At 42.6% G+C, this 16,798-nt stretch overlaps 1 protein-coding gene across 2 annotated transcripts in view; it reads right to left on the reverse strand.

Annotated features, from left to right (window-relative positions):
• The window catches only part of PTPRR (protein tyrosine phosphatase receptor type R), a 106,894-nt gene that overhangs the window by 10,028 nt on the left and 80,068 nt on the right, over nt 1-16,798 (reverse strand). For both annotated transcript variants that reach the window (XM_081928036.1, XM_081928037.1), the window contains exons 7-10: nt 3,932-4,118; nt 2,749-2,833; nt 1,734-1,813; nt 941-1,078 (exon numbers count right to left, since the gene is read on the reverse strand). In XM_081928036.1, the coding sequence (XP_081784162.1) occupies nt 941-1,078; nt 1,734-1,813; nt 2,749-2,833; nt 3,932-4,118 (490 nt within the window). The remainder of the gene's footprint in view (nt 1-940; nt 1,079-1,733; nt 1,814-2,748; nt 2,834-3,931; nt 4,119-16,798) is intronic.

Raw genomic sequence — 16,798 nt, forward strand, 5'->3', positions numbered from 1 at the left:
ACAGTGGCCAACCAGATGCTGTAGGAAACCCACAAGCAAGTACCCAGCCCAAGAGCGCTCTGCTCTCCTGTGGCTTCCAGCACCTGGTATCTAGAAACATTAGGCAGAACAGAGCCACCACAGCTAGTATCCACTGATAGCCTTATCCTCCATTAATCTGTCCAATCCTTTTTTAAATCCATCCAAGTTGGTGGCCATCGCAGGTTTCTATAAGCATTCTGATCAGGTCAGACAAGGATCTGTTTAATTCATGATCTCTCACGTGCCCTTAGAATACAATCTTTTAGATATCCTGTAAGTATATTTTGGATAGGGTAATAATTAAATAGATAGGTCCTCAATCAATTGCCTAGACCAGGGTTTCCCAAACTTGGGTCTCCTGCTGTTTTTGGATTACAACTACCAACATCCCTAGCTAGCAGGACCAGTAGTCAGAGACGATGGGAGTTGTAGTCCAAAAACAGCTGGAAACACAAGTTTGAGAAACCTTGACATAGACTCTTTTTCTGATCATAGTACCCACTCCACCCATCCTGCATGCTTCAATACAACAATGCTGTCAAGGTAGGACTTGAAGACAGAAGTCCAGACACAAGGTATGCCCAATGAGCAGTGTGTATCTGTGCTGTGTGAATGGAGGTCCTGGGCTGCCCAGATGACAAAAAAACCCCAATCCCTCTTGGCCTTGCTGATGTGGTCCAAAGGAAAGCAGAGCAATACATTTGGCACCAGCTTGGCTGCAGGAGTTGCCAGAAGGAGGCATGCAAGACACCATCCAACCATCTTAGGGCCTCCACTCTAGATTTGTGTAGGGTTTACGCCTTAGCTTTTCCTTCTCCCAAATATGTCCTGCATGGCAATGGGTTCCGATTGTATATTGCATTCATCATGATGACGTTTGGGTCTTAATCATTTGATCCCAGCATCTGAGAAATCGTACCTCATTTTTCTCCTTCAGCTTTGTGATCATAACAATGACAGGACTGTCCTCTTGCCACACCATCAGCCAGAAATCATTCACTGTATTAATCATCGGGCCCTGGGTTGCGATGAAAGCCTTCTCCTGGCCACCATAACCCTGGTTGAGAAACAAGATACCTTACATTTGAACGATTAACAGTTAAAGATCTTCATTTGTATAAAAGAATCAGACACCTAAAAAAGAAGAGAGCTAACACTGAAAGCTTTAGCTTAAAGCACCAATAATCTAAATGTGCCTCCAGATAATCTGTTATTGTGCTTTCATTGTGATTTGCTTGCATAAAGCTCACACAAAGGTTAGGTGCTATCTTCTCTTTCCTGGCCATTTGCTCTGATTTGTTTGTGGGGAGACTATCTGACAATGAGCATTCTTCCTGATTTTATCCTCATTTGGTTATATGCTTGCTGATTAATCAGTCATTTATCCCATCTTTTTTTTTACCACATTTCCCCGTCCAATCAGGTCCTACTCAGAGTAGACCCATTGAAATAAATGGGCCTAAGCCAGTCATGCTTGTTCATTCCAATGGGTCTACTTAGAGCAGGACTAGCATTGAATGCAACCCATGGGTTCCTGGGGTAGACAGAGAGCAGAAGTAAAGAGAAACATGGCGGCCTTTAATTCAGCAAAGCTAGGGAACTAATGTTGGATAGTCTCCTAGGTAAACCAGAATCAAGTACTCCTAAACTGAAGGCATGAAAATGAACTTTAAGAAAGTAAATTCTCACACAGTTCACATTGATTTACTTACCCGAATGTAGTTAGCATTTATGTAGGTGCTCAAAGCATCGCTTGGGTTCTTTGGTTTCAAACAGACTCTGCTTACAGGATCTGGGAGGGGAAAAACAAACTTGGAAATCAAAATAAAAATCCATTTACCTTTAAGAGCTACAGAAGCATACGAAAAGGAATAGGTGGTGAGGTGGCCAATGGTCAAGAATGATGGGAATAGCAGTCTCCCCTCTTGTGATTCCCAGCATGCAGTGGAGGTAGAACATAAGCATCATGGCTTCTGGCTACCATGTCCATCAACCCCTGGAAGATCACAGGTTTGCCACCCCTGATCAATGAATTTGAGTTTGGCTGCATTCTAGAGTGGGCTGAAAATCTACAGCATCAGTTTCAATACAATTGAAGCCAGACATTCAAAAGAAATAGTGCTAAATTGATTGAGTAAATAATAATAATAACCTTTGTGTGGAGGGATTATTGTTTCCACTTGTTACTATGGTATGTATTTTTGTGTTTTTATATTGTGAACCTTGGTTGAAGGGTGGTATAGAAATTTAATGAATAAGAAGAAGAAACCTCAATGAATTTTGAAGAAAATAATGTTGCAATAAGCTATAAATACCAGGGGGGAAAGGAAGGGTCCACAACTCAAAAGAACACATGGTCCTTCCCCCCGAATAAAGGTGTGTGTGTGTGGGGGGGAGAAAATTCTGTCATTGTAAAATTAAGAACCATGCCACATTACGGTTGGGTAACTGACCAGCCCAGGAAAGAAAGATCATAATTCAGAAGTACGGAAAACTTTTAACACAAGTCACTGGCAATGCACAGGGTGGGGTTATCAGCCTACAGCCCTTTTCAAAGAAAAGCCATCATTTCACACATCCCTTGTCAGGTGCCCTAGTTCAAAAGGCACACCCAGTGTTGGGAATGGAAAGGCTGACATCAGCAATGGACTGATGATAGGAAAAGGGAGGACTGCACCACTGGATTAAATAGCAGACGGATAAAAACACCAGTTTAAACGGACTTACTCGGAAGAATGGTCTTATAGCGGTTTTTAGTTCTGTGACTAGGGATGTCAATTTCTTTAGGATCCACAAAATTCATGGGGATTTCCTAGAGAGGAAGGAAGCACATACACCCATAATCAAGTCACATTAGCTTTTATAAAGTGCCACTTACCACTTGCATGAAAGGAACCACAAAGCAGCCTTAAAAGACTATAATTTTGAGTACAGCAGCAGTGGGAGGGAGGCAGGGTGCTTAGTCTTTTTCCCGCTGGCCATATCTCCGGCTCAAAATGGCCTCTCCAAGGGTGATGGATGTTTACAGTGGAGCTGTGCCACATACTTGTCCTCCCTCTGGCTACGTAGTTGCTGCAGAAGGGGATGGAAAGTTGCTGGGGAGGTTGGCACGGTGCAAACATGCTGGCAGAGCTAATCTGGTGTTCCTGCTGGTGCATTTGCACCGCACCGACCTTGTTGCCACCTTACTTCTTCCCATCTTCCTCCCAGTAGACAGCAATTTGGCCAGAAGGAGATCAGGTAAACAGCACAGTCCCAGTGCGCTGCCCACTACTGGGTGGCAGGTGTGGAAATGTTACTGAATTCAATTTCCCTTGGGATGACTTAGCTTATCAGGACCGGTTGCATCAAGCTGTGAGAGGCTCTGCTGGCTGTACTGCCTTCACAGGTGTCCACCTGGCCATTGTACAGAAGTACATTAATTTTATAATGAACAATTTTAGAGTGTTGTTTGTGTTGTACTTTTGTACTGTTTTATTGTTGTTAGCTGCCCTGAGCCTGGCTGGGGAGGGCGGGATATAAATAAAATTATTATTATTATTATTATTATTATTATTATTATTATTATTATTATTATTATTATTATTATTAGAGTTCCTCTGGCAGTAAGCAAGCAGTGGGCACTGATGCTGGATGGTGTCAACCAGAACAGAGGGGGGAAATGTACTTTGTGTCCTCACTGCTTTTTTTGCTGTTCCGATATTGGTTGTTTGGATTTTTGGTTTTAGCAGCTGGGTACCTCTGAGTATATGGTCTTGCATTATATTTAATATGTAAACCACTTGGGTAATTCATAACGGAAGGCAAAAGCAGCATAGAAACTCTCTAAAATAACTACATAAAAATAAGCTAAGTCGTAGAGTAGGGTCACAGATTTGAGCTAGTTGTGATGACAGGCCAACAGACTTACCATAAATTCGGTCTGGAGCAAATGAGAACTTGTCACTGTGTCTTGCAACTGCTGCCTTGTCAGGATCCGGCTGGCTGATTGCAGGTACTCCATGGCAACCTTTTCTCTTGGTGTTGGCACGGCTACGAAAGGTTCGATGCTGCCCAAGCTGCTCATATCCAAGGTGAGCGATACATTGGATCCTCGCCTGCATTACAAAACAAGTGACATGCAATCAGCTCTTTATCTCATGAGGACCTTACCTGCTATTTTAAAATTTGATCTAGGTTGACTGTTTGCATGTGGAGTTTGGGCTGCAATTCCAAACATACTTCCTGGGCAGTAGGTCCCATTGGAGTAAACACGTACGAGATCGCGCAGCACTTTCTCGGTTCCATGTGATTCAAATAGCCATGTGTGTTCTTTTGATCTCTGTAAGCTCCTCCCTAAAAGCTTCCTAAGAACGTCAGAAGACTGTCCATCAGCCCAGGACCTATTAGGTGCTGCTGTTGTCCTGATGTCATTGGAAATGCAGGCAAACAAACTGTCATGGTTCTGCTCTGGGAGTCATAATCGATTATTATTTCACACTATTCATTTGCTTGCTTTTCTCTGCTATGTGTCAGGCAGATTGAAACCTAATTCACATTAGAGCACATTGCTCCTTGCACCTAATGGACTTTGGCTTTGGGCTGTTCTCTGATCTCAGGAGGTTGTGAACTCTCCTTCCATGGCCATCTGTCATGGATGCTTTAGCTGAGATTCCTGCATTCATTGCAGGGGGTTGGACTTGATGACCCTTGGGTCCCTTCCGACTCTATGATGCTATGATCTTCTGGGTAAGGTTTGTCTGTCCATGTCCATGTGCATGTACAGAGGCAGAGGTAGGAAGAAGTAGTTTCAAGTAAAAATTATCAGGAGGCATTTTTGTCACAATCATATGAACATATTTTTGGAATTGGGGATGGACAAATTTGTCAATTTTTGTTTCTCTCCATCTTATTCCTCCTCCCCCCCCCCAATTCAATTCTCTGCTTTTTCACAGAAATTTGCACATTTTTTGGTAAAAAATTCCACAATTTAGTGTGAATTTCTCCTAATATTTCTATGCAGTTTTGACCAATATACACATATTTCTAAGCAATTCCCCCAAATACAATGCATTTTCTGTCTGTTATTTTTAGTAATACAGTGGTGCCTCAGAAGTCAAAGGGAATCTGTTCTGGAAGTTTATTTGACTTCCAAAATGTTCAGAAACCAAGGTACGGCTTCCGATTGGCTGCGGGAAGCTCTGCAGCCAATCGGAAGCCACATCAGACGTCCGGGTTCCAAAGAACGTTCGCAAACCAGAACACTCACTTCCGGGTTTGCGGCATTCAGGAGCCAAAACGTTTGACTCGCAAGGCGTTCAGAATCCAAGGTACGACTGTACATGTAATCTTCTGGATGAGACTTAACTGCAATCTGAGTATGGTGTGAAAAGGCATGGGACCATCACCTTTCTGAAGCTAAGCAGATCTAGGACTGTCCAACCCAGCTGAAAGAGTTCTAGGGAACCACATGTTAACCACTTTGGGAACAATGATATAATATAAATGTAAGAAATAAATAACTTCAATAGGTTGATCATGGCCCCACTGCAGGATCACTCCATGTAATATACAATTCTGTCACTGTTAGGTCTGTTAATTCTCATTTTATGGACTTGTCCCCTTGAAAAATATTCTGCTGCTGCCAATGTTGCCCTGCTTTTTCAGCTAATTAGCAGCTTCCTGCATTGCAAAACTAACTTAGAAAAGAACCATTTCCCCTTCTTTATATTCTGGAAACACAATCCTTCATTCTCTCTTATTTGCTGCCAAAGGATCCTTCCAATATACTCAGGTTTGTTTGATTGAATCAGCACGCTCCTGCCATTTTGCAAGAGTGAAAATGACTTTAATTATTTGGATGTTGCTTGGGAATAATTTATCAAAGAACACTTGCTAAAAAATCAATGAGGGCAACTAAAACACTATTGCTTGCAGGCTTATATCTGTTTTAAATAAGAGCTTTGGAATTATTAATGTATCCACCAAGAAAGAGAGTTCAAAGTTGCTGACAGATGTTTGCCTTCCTCTCATAGCCTCCACACACGGCAGCCTCATTAGGAGCCGGCTGCCTCATTCTGGCACTTTCCCTCGAAGAATCATAGAGTTGTAGAGTTGGAAGAGACCAGAAGGATCGTCCACTCAAACCTCCTGCAATGCAGGAATCTTTTGCCCAATGTGGGGCTCAAACCCATGACCCTGAGATTAGGAATCTCATGTTCTAACAGCTGAGCTATTACTTGCCTTTCTAAGGGAAACCACCCACTGATGCTAATCACATGGGACACTCTGCCAATAGAGATTCAGCAGACGCCTTCCGTTTCAACTTTTAAGTGCCTCCTAGCCTGTCAGGGTTATTGCTATTCTTACAATAGTCAGTCAATTTCTGATTTTAAAATTTTCGTGGTTTTTAAAGCTGGTTTTATGTACAGTATATACTGTTGCCAGTTGCTCTGATATTTTTCATAAATAGAAGCATATAAATATTTTTATCAATCAATTGTACAGTAGTCTGATGATCTTCCTGTATGCAGTGCTTTTTTCTGGGGGTACGCATACCCCTAAACATTTTGTGAATCTAAGTTTGGCCTCATTGAGGGGCAGTATTTCCTATGAGTAGGAAAATGAGAGTACCCCTAAACATTTTTTAAAGGAAAAAAAGTACTGCCTACTGTACAATCACTCAGAATGTAGTGGGAGGGCATCAAAGCTAAGAGAATCTTCCTTGATTTTATCCTTGCTTTTAGCAAAGTCCAGAGACAGACATACATACATACATACATACATACATACATACATACAGCCCAATAATACTTTACTGAGGAAACTGAACAAAAACAGTATATAACTAAGGAGAAAGAGACAAATAGGTTATATCTTTCTTACTTCAGGCCTTGGACATAGCAGGGAGACATTCAACCACAGGTACAGAGGAAAAGCTCCCTCAGAACTACACAGCCAGTCAGATTACATGCCTCCTCAGTAGGGATCATGCCACTCTGCCTGGTTGGTAAGCAACATCTTCTCCAACACCGGCTTTTGGTTAGCTGACTTACTGAGAGCAGAATTAACCCTTAGGTTACACATTGAATGATCCCAACTGTTTCACTCCCAGCAGTTGTCATCCTTGCCATCTAGTGGAATACAGCTTCTGCTATTTTACATAGAAAAGGGTCCCCATTTCAATACTCCACTCTCCCAGAGCACTTTGCAAATGGGTGTGAAACTGTTCACAAGGGGGCAAATATCAGGGGGAAGAAGGTGCCCAGGCAACTAGATCAACTGCCCCCTCACATAGTGTGCAATCTTAACTTTCTAAAAGGGCCTGCGTTTTCTTTTCCCCAGCAAGCAGAGAAAACCCATTTGTTTTGTTTTGTAACAAAGCACAATTGAAATGTTAATATTTTCTTTGGCTTTTACATTGTTATATCTGTCAGTCGTGGCAAAAGGGCTACTTCCTTTTTAACAACAAAAAAAAGAAATGTGGCCAGATCTAATTATAACTTTGAATTTATAGCTTTTTCCAGTTCAAGAGATTGATCAAGAAAACTGTGCAACAGCCCTGGTGGACAGGCGTAAAGAAAGCAATTCATTGGAAACAGTTTAAGGAGATGTATGGAAAGAAACACAAGAATTACACATATAAATTTGCTATTCAAATGGTTAAGGAATAACAAAGAATTGTTCCAAATGGTATTTAACGTCAGTGTTAGGGATGCAGGTGGCATTGTGGTCTAAACCACTGAGCTTCTTGGGCTTGTTGATCAGAAGGTCAGCAGTTCGAATCTGCGCAATGGGGTGAACTCCTATTGCTCTGTCCCAGCTTCTGCCAACCTAGCATTTGAAAGCATACCAGTGCAAGTAGGTAAATAGGTACCACTCTGGTGGGAAGGTAAATGGCGCTTCCGTGCGCGCTGGCACTCATCATGGTCCTCCATGTGCCAGTAGCGGTTTAGTCATGCCTTTACTTTTACCTAATGTCAGTGATAAGAAATGTATCAAGGCCTTTAGCACCTCCTTGCTAAAGCTAAGCAGGTCTAAGACTGGACAGTTCCTGAATGAATGACCACTGAGTACATCATGCATGCTGTCTTGCGTTACAGGATGAGCTATAAATGTAAGAAGATTATGAGGCAGTTCTTCTTAGGAAGGCTTTTCTGTAGAAACTCACAAATCCTCCTTAGCCCAATTTCAGAATATTTCACATCCTCCCCAACTGATTCACACAGCAGTTTTGAGCGAGTGAGGCAAGGGTGAATGGAAGAGACATTTAACTGGGAAATATTGTACGAGAAACTCCTCTTCTCCTTCTCGGGGGCATCCAAGCTGGTGAAAACCATCAAGCCTTTAAAGGGGTTATTTCCTGCCTTTACTTTACATTTAAATCACTTTTCTCGTCATACGTGGCTATCTCATTTGGCACCCTGCTCTCTCAATGTAGTTTAAATTTACTGCTTTCTTCCAATGCAAATTGGACTGCCATGCAAGTTTTCCTTTCTTCCTTTTTTATTAATTTAAATTACACACTTATACAAAGAATTTACAATCTCATACTACAAAAAGTAAATTAAAGAAAAAACAATTAAGAAAAAAGAAAAGAAAATACAGAAAAAAGAAAGAAGAAAAAGCAAATTTACGTACATAAAAAACACTTAATCTTCCTAATTAATACTTAATTAAACACTTAAATAAAAAAGACTTCTGACAAAACGAGTCCTCCAATCATTCTCATTGTACTGTTTATACTTTTTTTCGCACTTTACATTTAAATCGCTTCTCTCGTCATACGTGGCTATTTCATTTGGCAACCTGCTCTCTCAATGTAGTTTAAATTCACTGCTTTCTTCCAATGCAAACTGGACTGCCATGCAAATTTTCCTTTCTTCCAATCTGTTCAAGGAATTAAACAAGGCTGACCGATATCTAAAAGTCTCTGCCTTCTCACTTTGGTATTCCAGACAAAGGGAGGAGCCACTTCCTTCTGCCTCCCAGACCTCCAGGACATTTGCCGAGATTCCCCGTTGCTGCTGGGGACTGTTTGTTAGACAGTGTCAACAGGGCAGGTGGAAGGAAGCCATTCATTAGCTGGCAGGAGGACCGATTACAGAGGAAAGGTGCTTGGCTTTGCATGTTAAGACTGCATCACAACTATGCACATCCTGATCTGGAGATTGCACTGACAGGCAAAGAGAAAGGATTGCCGAAGAGGCAAGTGTGGTGTAATGGTTAGAATGTTGGACTAGGACCTGGGCGAGGGACTTTGGGAATAATATATAGCTTACAGCTTGGGAAAAACTAAGTTTGTTATTGGTATGAGCTTTCGTGTGCATGCACACTTCTTCACATACCAGTATCTGAAGAAGTGTGCATGCACATGAAAGCTCATACCAATACTGTAACAAACTTACTTGGTCTCTAAGGTGCTACTGGAAGGATTTTTTTTTGTTTGTTTTGTTTCGACTACAGGAGACCAACATGGCTATCTACCTGTCACTAGAGTTTTAAAGTTTGGGATTTAAAGTTCACGGCATGTTGAAAGAAAATTATATGAAAATGATGTGCCGATAGTATTTAACTCCTAGTAAATTAGCAAAAGTGTATAAAACATGCTCAAATATATGCTGGAAATGCAAGGAAAAAGAAGGCACCTTTTATCATATGTGGTGGAATTGTAAGGCAGTAAAAGGATCTTGGGAAATGATATATAATGAGTTGAAAAAATGTTTAAAATAACCTTTGTTGAAAAGCCTGAAGCCTTCCGTTTAGGAATTCTAGGTGCTGAAATCCCAAAGATGCAGAGAAGACTATTATGTATGTGAGCACGGCTTCACGGATGTTACTGGTCCAGAGATGGAAAGAAGATAAAGTTCCTACCAGAGAAGAATGGCAGATGAAGTTAATGGACTATGCTGAAATGGTGAAAATGACTGGAAGAGTCAGAAATCAGGAAGACCAAAAGTTTCATAAGGAATGGAGGAAACTTATCTGAAAGACCATTGTAAACAGTTAAAATCGTTAGTAGGATTGGAATATCACTTGTGGTTTAAGGTTGAATTCTGGACATAATGGAAGAGGTAAAGAGTTTGGATTATCATAAGAGATGTGAGAAGAAAGGATTAATAATAGGACCCACAAAGGGGAGGATGGAAGTCCAAGAGATTCCTTGGAATCTTGTTTTTATGATTTATGTTTGATATATCTCTGTAATTTTTTAATTTGAAAAACCAAATAAATAAATTTTCAAGAAAGAAAGAAAGAAAAAAAGAATGTTGGACTAGGACCTGGGAGGCCAGGGTTCAAATCTCCACTTGGCTATGAAGCACACTGTGAAGGTAGAACACTGTGAGGTTCCAGGTGCATCTAAAAAGCATCACAAGATCCTCAACAATGAATTAAGCTGCCTGGATGTGGACCCTCTAGGTGTGTGTATATCCTGTGAATTCTGCCTTCTGTATATTTGGGGATGAATCCCGAAGGAGGATAGGTTTTTCCACAGTGTTCCCAGGATCCTTGCAATATGCTATAGCCGTTTCCATGCTCATCAGCACAAAGGTGCTAAATTGTTCTTGTTCTTTCAGTACAAGTGTAGTACACTGCCCTGTGGGGTTTGCAACCCTATTTCTGGCTCTAGGGCTCTCTGGTTCTCTCTTTCCAAACAGACTTTTAGAGAGCCTGTTTTCTAATATCAACATCATACAATGAAGTAAAGTAAAACAGTACTTAAATATTTTGTCCTTTGCTTTCAACTGAAAATCTGTAAAATAAAAACCAAACACATTGGAATTAGCACCACAAAGGGGTTGGTGGGAGAGCAAGCGATCAGGCAAATTATCCCATTTGGGTGCGGTGGGGACACACAGAAAAAGCATGCATGCTGCACTTTAGTTTGATAGGAACAGCTCCCTAGGGCTTCTTTGTGTGTGACGTTTGTTTAGAAGAAAGCACACAGAGCATCATGTACAGAGTGTGGCATGAACATGCTTTAAAGACCGGGTAGCCAGTCTATGAACAGCGATAACAGAGAGCAGAAAGTGAAAAGCACACTGTGCAAGCACTTGTGTGCCTAGGGTGGCATGTGCCAGCTGCTGCTGAGATATGCCAGGTGGTTGTTTTTAATTAACCACCCCATTAATTCAGATGGCATGAATACACTAAAACGCCAACTGGCTTAACCCTAGCAATGTCCATGCATACACTATTCACAACCACTGCACTTTTTTCAGACCAACAGCTCTGTCTTGGAAGACAGCCGAACACATTTAGGACATCACACAGGCACCTTTAAACACCCCTGTCATGTGTAGGACAACTGTGATAAATTCAGTGATATACATGCATATGTGAATCCACCTGGAAGGGAGACCATTTGAGAACCACTTTGGGTTCCATGATGGAAGAAAGGTGGGAAATGGATGGATGGATGGCCTTGCTTGTACTTAAAAATTTATCTTGAAACCGAGTGTTAATTGGGACAGGACACAGGATTTAGTGCTGACTGCTTAAGCTACTTGTTGCATTTATGGGCAAAAGACTGTGTGAAAATCGACAATTATAGGGCTATTCTAAAATTAAATAAACCACTCTTTAAGGGACTTTGTTGACCAGTTAGTTAAATGCGTGAGCAGGGGGACAGGATATTATTCAAGGTATGTGTCCCTGTTAGCCTATGCCAGGGGACAATCCTTCATACAAACAGTGGCACATCTCCATGGTCCCTGCTTCCTGGTAGCAAGCCACGGAATCAGGATAGCATCTAAACAAGCTGTGTGTCTGTTGTCCCCAAGTTTTCTGACACAACTTCTGTCTTCCTTGGTTCTCCTTTCTGCTTATTGTACGTTTGTGTCTACAGCATTCTAAAACCAATTCATTATAAAACCAGTTCAAATCAAATTAATGGTAACCATTGGGCTAGAGTTCTGTGAAGAATTACCAAAGGAGGGGGTCAGGCTGTGGCTTGGCCAAAGGCCTGGTGGAACAGCTCTGTCTTGCAGGCCCTGTGGAAGGATGTCAAGTCCCGCAGGGCCCTAGTCTCTTGTGACAAAGCGTTTCACCAGATCGGGGCCACAGACGAAAAAGCCCTGGCTCTGGTTGAGGCCAGCCTAACCTCTCTGTGGTCCGGGACCTCCAAGGTGTTTTTGTTTCAATACCGTAAGGTCCTCCGGGGGACATACCAGGAGAGGTGGTCCCGTAGGTGTGAGGGTCCTAGGCTGTATAGGGCTTTAAAGGTTAAAAGGGTTAAGGGAAGTGGGACCACGTTACTTAGGCAGCTGTATTACTTAGGCCACACAGACTGCCTTGGTTTAAAGCTGTGGCTCAATGGTTACCCACCAGGGATGTGGTAGTCATGGGTTTCTTGCATTGGCAGAGGAGTCAACTGGATGATCTTTGTGGCTCCCTTTCAACCCTGTTGATTCTATGACTCATGAACTGCCCAGCATCTTCAATGCCCAACTTTACACTCCAAGTCACTCATTCAGACTTTATCATCTCAAAATAAATAAAATTTAAAAAATAAAAAAATGAAGGAAATGATTTCGACAAGTACTTCTAGACTTAAGTTTTAAGCAATCAGTATCTGGTTGGGACAGGAATCGCTCAACATCCTGTGCAGGAAAACAGCTGACATGAGAGCAATTTCAGCTTTCCCTCTTTTAATCAGGCTTTCTAAAGTACTGCCAATTCACTCCTGTACTTCCCTCGATAAGGCTGTGCTGCTGAGCAACGGGAACTGACTGTTCAAAACTGAACGCTTAGACAGCCTCCCATCTTTTCCTGTCAATTAGTTCTACCATCGAACTGGAATGTTATCATGTAAACCATACTTTCAGATGAAACATTGACAGTAAACCCCCCCCCCAAAGATTCATGCCTCTCGCTGTGTGTGTGTGTACACATCCACATCCACACCCACACACCCACACCCCTATCAACTTCCCAACATTTTGTCCTGCTCTCCTGCTGGTCCATCACTCTCTAGCATTGGGACTGGGAATCTATAGCCCTCCAGATATTTCTCCCATCAGCACCAACCAGTGGAGCCCAATAGTCTGGGATGCTGGGAGTAGGAGGGTTCCCCATCTATTGTGCACAAGAAACACAAATCAGATGGTCTGTGTGGTTAGGAGAGGACTTGATTCTCAACAACTGGGGTCACCACATTAGCAGTGGCCCTGAGTGGATTCTTTTACTTTTCCCTTGTATTAAGTGACTGGTTGCCGTTCATTCCTACATGGAAAGGTAAAGCACGGGAACAGTGCTCTCAGATGCAGCAAAGACAAAAGTATCCTTTGCTGACAGTGATTCCAAAAGGAATCATGTCTTTGTATGCAGAACATACACAATGCATGTTCTGAGGTGCATAGTCAGGCTTGCCCTCCCCATACAGCCTGCCATCAAGGCTGGTGTTAGCCTGGTTGATGAAGAACCAGGGATGCTGCCGTATACCAAGTCAGATCCATGGTCTAGCTAGCTCACCAGTGTCCACACTCTGAGGGTCTCTAGGGTTTCGGACAAGCGACAGTCTCAGTCTTGCCTGGAGATGCTGGGAAAATCCTGGAAAATCCCAGGGATTTTCTGCATTCAAAAGCTGATGAGACCATTATTTGCACGAGCTGTGGGCATAGCTGTCAACGGTCCCTTATTTGGCAGGAAAGTCCCTTATCCCAGCGCTGTGTCCCGCTGCTGTCCCTTATTGATGATGGCCCTTAAATTTCCCGGGTTTCAAAGGAAGCAGCTCCTCTCCCTCCCTGCCTGCTGGCCAGGGAGGAGGGAGGCTCCAACTGTGTTGCTTGGCTGCGTTGCTCACCCAATAAGGAGTCTAAGAATGACTGGGGGGTGAAGCTTGCATGCCTTGTGCCGATCAAATTGGCCGCGTTGCCTGGGGACTCGCCTTTGCTCAGCGCTTCCCAGCAGAGAGGTGACGGTGGTTTTCCTTGCTGCATCGCCTTTGCCGGGTTGCTGTGCTGTGGGAACCACCGCTTGAGGCTTCGTTTGGCTGCTGGCTGGGCTTTCTGCCTTTGGCTCGGAGGGGCTCAGAAGTTGAACATACCTGTGTTCGGAAAATCCCTCATTTTGGCTGCTGATCCCTTATTTTCGAGGCTGCTGGCCCCTTATTTTCAAATCTGTAAGTTGACAGCTATGGCTGTGGGGAGGGTTAGGGTGGGGCTTCAGAGGAACAATTGGGAGCTTAAAGTGAGCAAGGCAGACCAATACAGACTGAACAATTCTTTAATTTGTACGTGCATTCACACACCCTGGTTTTCTTAATGCTACATAGCCACAGATTGACACTATCCATCCTCCTAAAATGTTGGGGGAACGGAAAATTCTAAACTCTTTGAAAACGATTTTAGTGCTCTCGTGTCAGAAATAAGACTTATTGAGTTCAATGGGGCTTACTCCTAGATAAGTGGGTCCTATGTTGCAGTCTAAGCTATTGCTCCTTCCCTTCCTCTCACCCCCAGCCACTTATAAATACAAGGAACCTTTTAACAAGCCACTGAGACAAATCACTGACAAGCTACCAAAACTGTCTGCCAGATGTCAGCCAGTGATTAATCTGTCTTAAGTTCAGCCAAAGGGAATAAATGCAATGGGTGGTGCAGCAAAGACAAGCGCAATCAACAACTGACTGAAGAAGGTTTCCTGTCACCTTGGGAATGATATTGATTGGCACTGCAGTTTCCTGTGTACAAGCTAAAACCAGTAGCAACGACTGTAACAAGAATCAGGCCATGATAAGAACTGTGAGCCTGCAATATGCTTATGCTTCTCTGAGGAAAAGAAGCAAAACAAAACACTGGCCTAATTTACATAAAAGGCTTAGTATTAGTGTGGTGGCAACTGCAGATTTATTTGACTCTGGAGATGCTGATGCTGTAAGTAGAATTGTCATAAAAACGGAGTGTCTCTTGGGAGTTGTCTAATCCAAAATATAACCACAGTTTATGAGCTCTTTTGAACATTGTTTCTTAGGAAAGGTGGAAGATCTCCTTTGGTATAGGACACAGCGTACAACAAAAAAGACAATGCTCTGTGTTCAGCGGAAAGAGCTTCCTGTTGTAAATATATGAAGTCTCTGTTGTGAATATTTACTGCAGGGGTGGGGCCCTCTAGACAACAACTCCCATCATCCCTGACCATTGGCCATGCTGGCTGCAGCTGATGGGAGTTGTAGTCCAACAAAACACCTCCAGAGCCTCAAGTTCCCTGTTCCTGATTTACTGTCACAAACAGTTGTATTTCGGCCCTGAAGATACTAACCTGTTTGTTCCCCTCAGACTGAAATAGCTGCATTGTGAATCAAGAGAAAATGCCTACTTAAAACTTTAGCTTCTTTTAAATTCACCTCCCTAAATTACGATATTTCTAATTACTTTGTCTTAAGGTTTTTCGTGTGGTGAATATATGTGCGAGGGGCTTGTGGGGTTGTGGTAGTTAGCATGACCCCTGCTGATGTCATGCATGTCAGCTACATGCACCCACTGGCCTCACCTCTGGCTGTTTCATGAGAGGAGGAATCCTGGACTAGTCAGGAGACTCCCCTTGCATGGAGGAGCCCTAGGCATGGACATCTCTTTGCACATGGGGCATTTCATAAGGCCACCAAATGCACAAACTGTAGAGAGTGGGGCCAGTACACGTGTTGCCTATTCATGCTTTCAATACTCAAGAGGAATGATCTAAAACTGGGGTTTCCCAACCTTGGGTCTCCAGCTGTTTTTGGACTACAATTCCCATCCTCCCTGACCACTGCGCCTGCTAGCTAGGGATGATGGGAGTTGTAGTCCAACAACAGCTGGAGACCCAAGATTGGGAAACCCTGATCTAATCCATAAGAACAGGGTACCTTAAGGACTGCCTGAACCCTTAAATCCCAGCTCAATCACTACCATCTGCAAAAGCATCGTGGGTTGCCCCCCATCTTGGTGAGGCTCATTAGACATCAACATGAAACCAAGCCTTCTGCGTTACTGACCCATTCCTGTGGAATCCTCTTCCAATAGAGATTCAGCAAATGCATTCTACAGTAACTCTGGAATGTTTGCTGGAAATGTTTCTTTGCTGTCTGATGTATGTAGACGATGACCCGCCCCCCATTATAGTATGCTGGTGATACAGTTTAATTTTTGGGTTTTTTAATGGTATTATAATTCCCGGCACAGGTGCATAATGGTTATGGCAGGTGAAGGGAGGGCCACAATAATGTCATAGGAGACTGGTACTGGGTTGAATTAAGCCACAACTTTATCGATTATAGGAAAGAATAGGCTTGGCTAAGGCATTGAGCATTGATAGGAACCTAGTGGGGTTGCTTTTGTGCTGCTTTTTATGGCATTATAATTGTTGCATACCATGTTGAAATTTTCAAGTGAAACTGTGGTATACAAACATTTTTATAAATAACTAAACTACAGTACTCTCCCCTCCATTGTGTCCAATCTTTGAAATACTCTTCTGAAACAACTTTTTTTTTTTGGGGGGGGGGTTATCCCAAGCTTCTGCTTTAAACAATTGTTACTGACATTTCCCTGAAAGCAAATGCCTAAGGGTTATATTAAGCACAAAGAAAAGCATATTCATCTCAACACAATGGAGTAAATTTATCCTCCAAATCTATGCAAAGCTGTGTATTTCAGCCAGGAAATTCCAGATCCCTTCCTGTAAATATATATTAGGTTCTCATGCTTCTGAAACCATCCACAAACACTGGCTCGGTTTCATTATTCAAATTGCAGAGAGCTACACAATGCCCGAAAGTCCGTTAACAGAATGCTGAACCATAAAGGCAGGAAATGTT

The sequence above is a fragment of the Podarcis melisellensis genome (assembly GCF_964234715.1).
Source record: "Podarcis melisellensis genome assembly, chromosome: 10".
Taxonomy (NCBI): Eukaryota; Metazoa; Chordata; class Lepidosauria; order Squamata; family Lacertidae; genus Podarcis; species Podarcis melisellensis.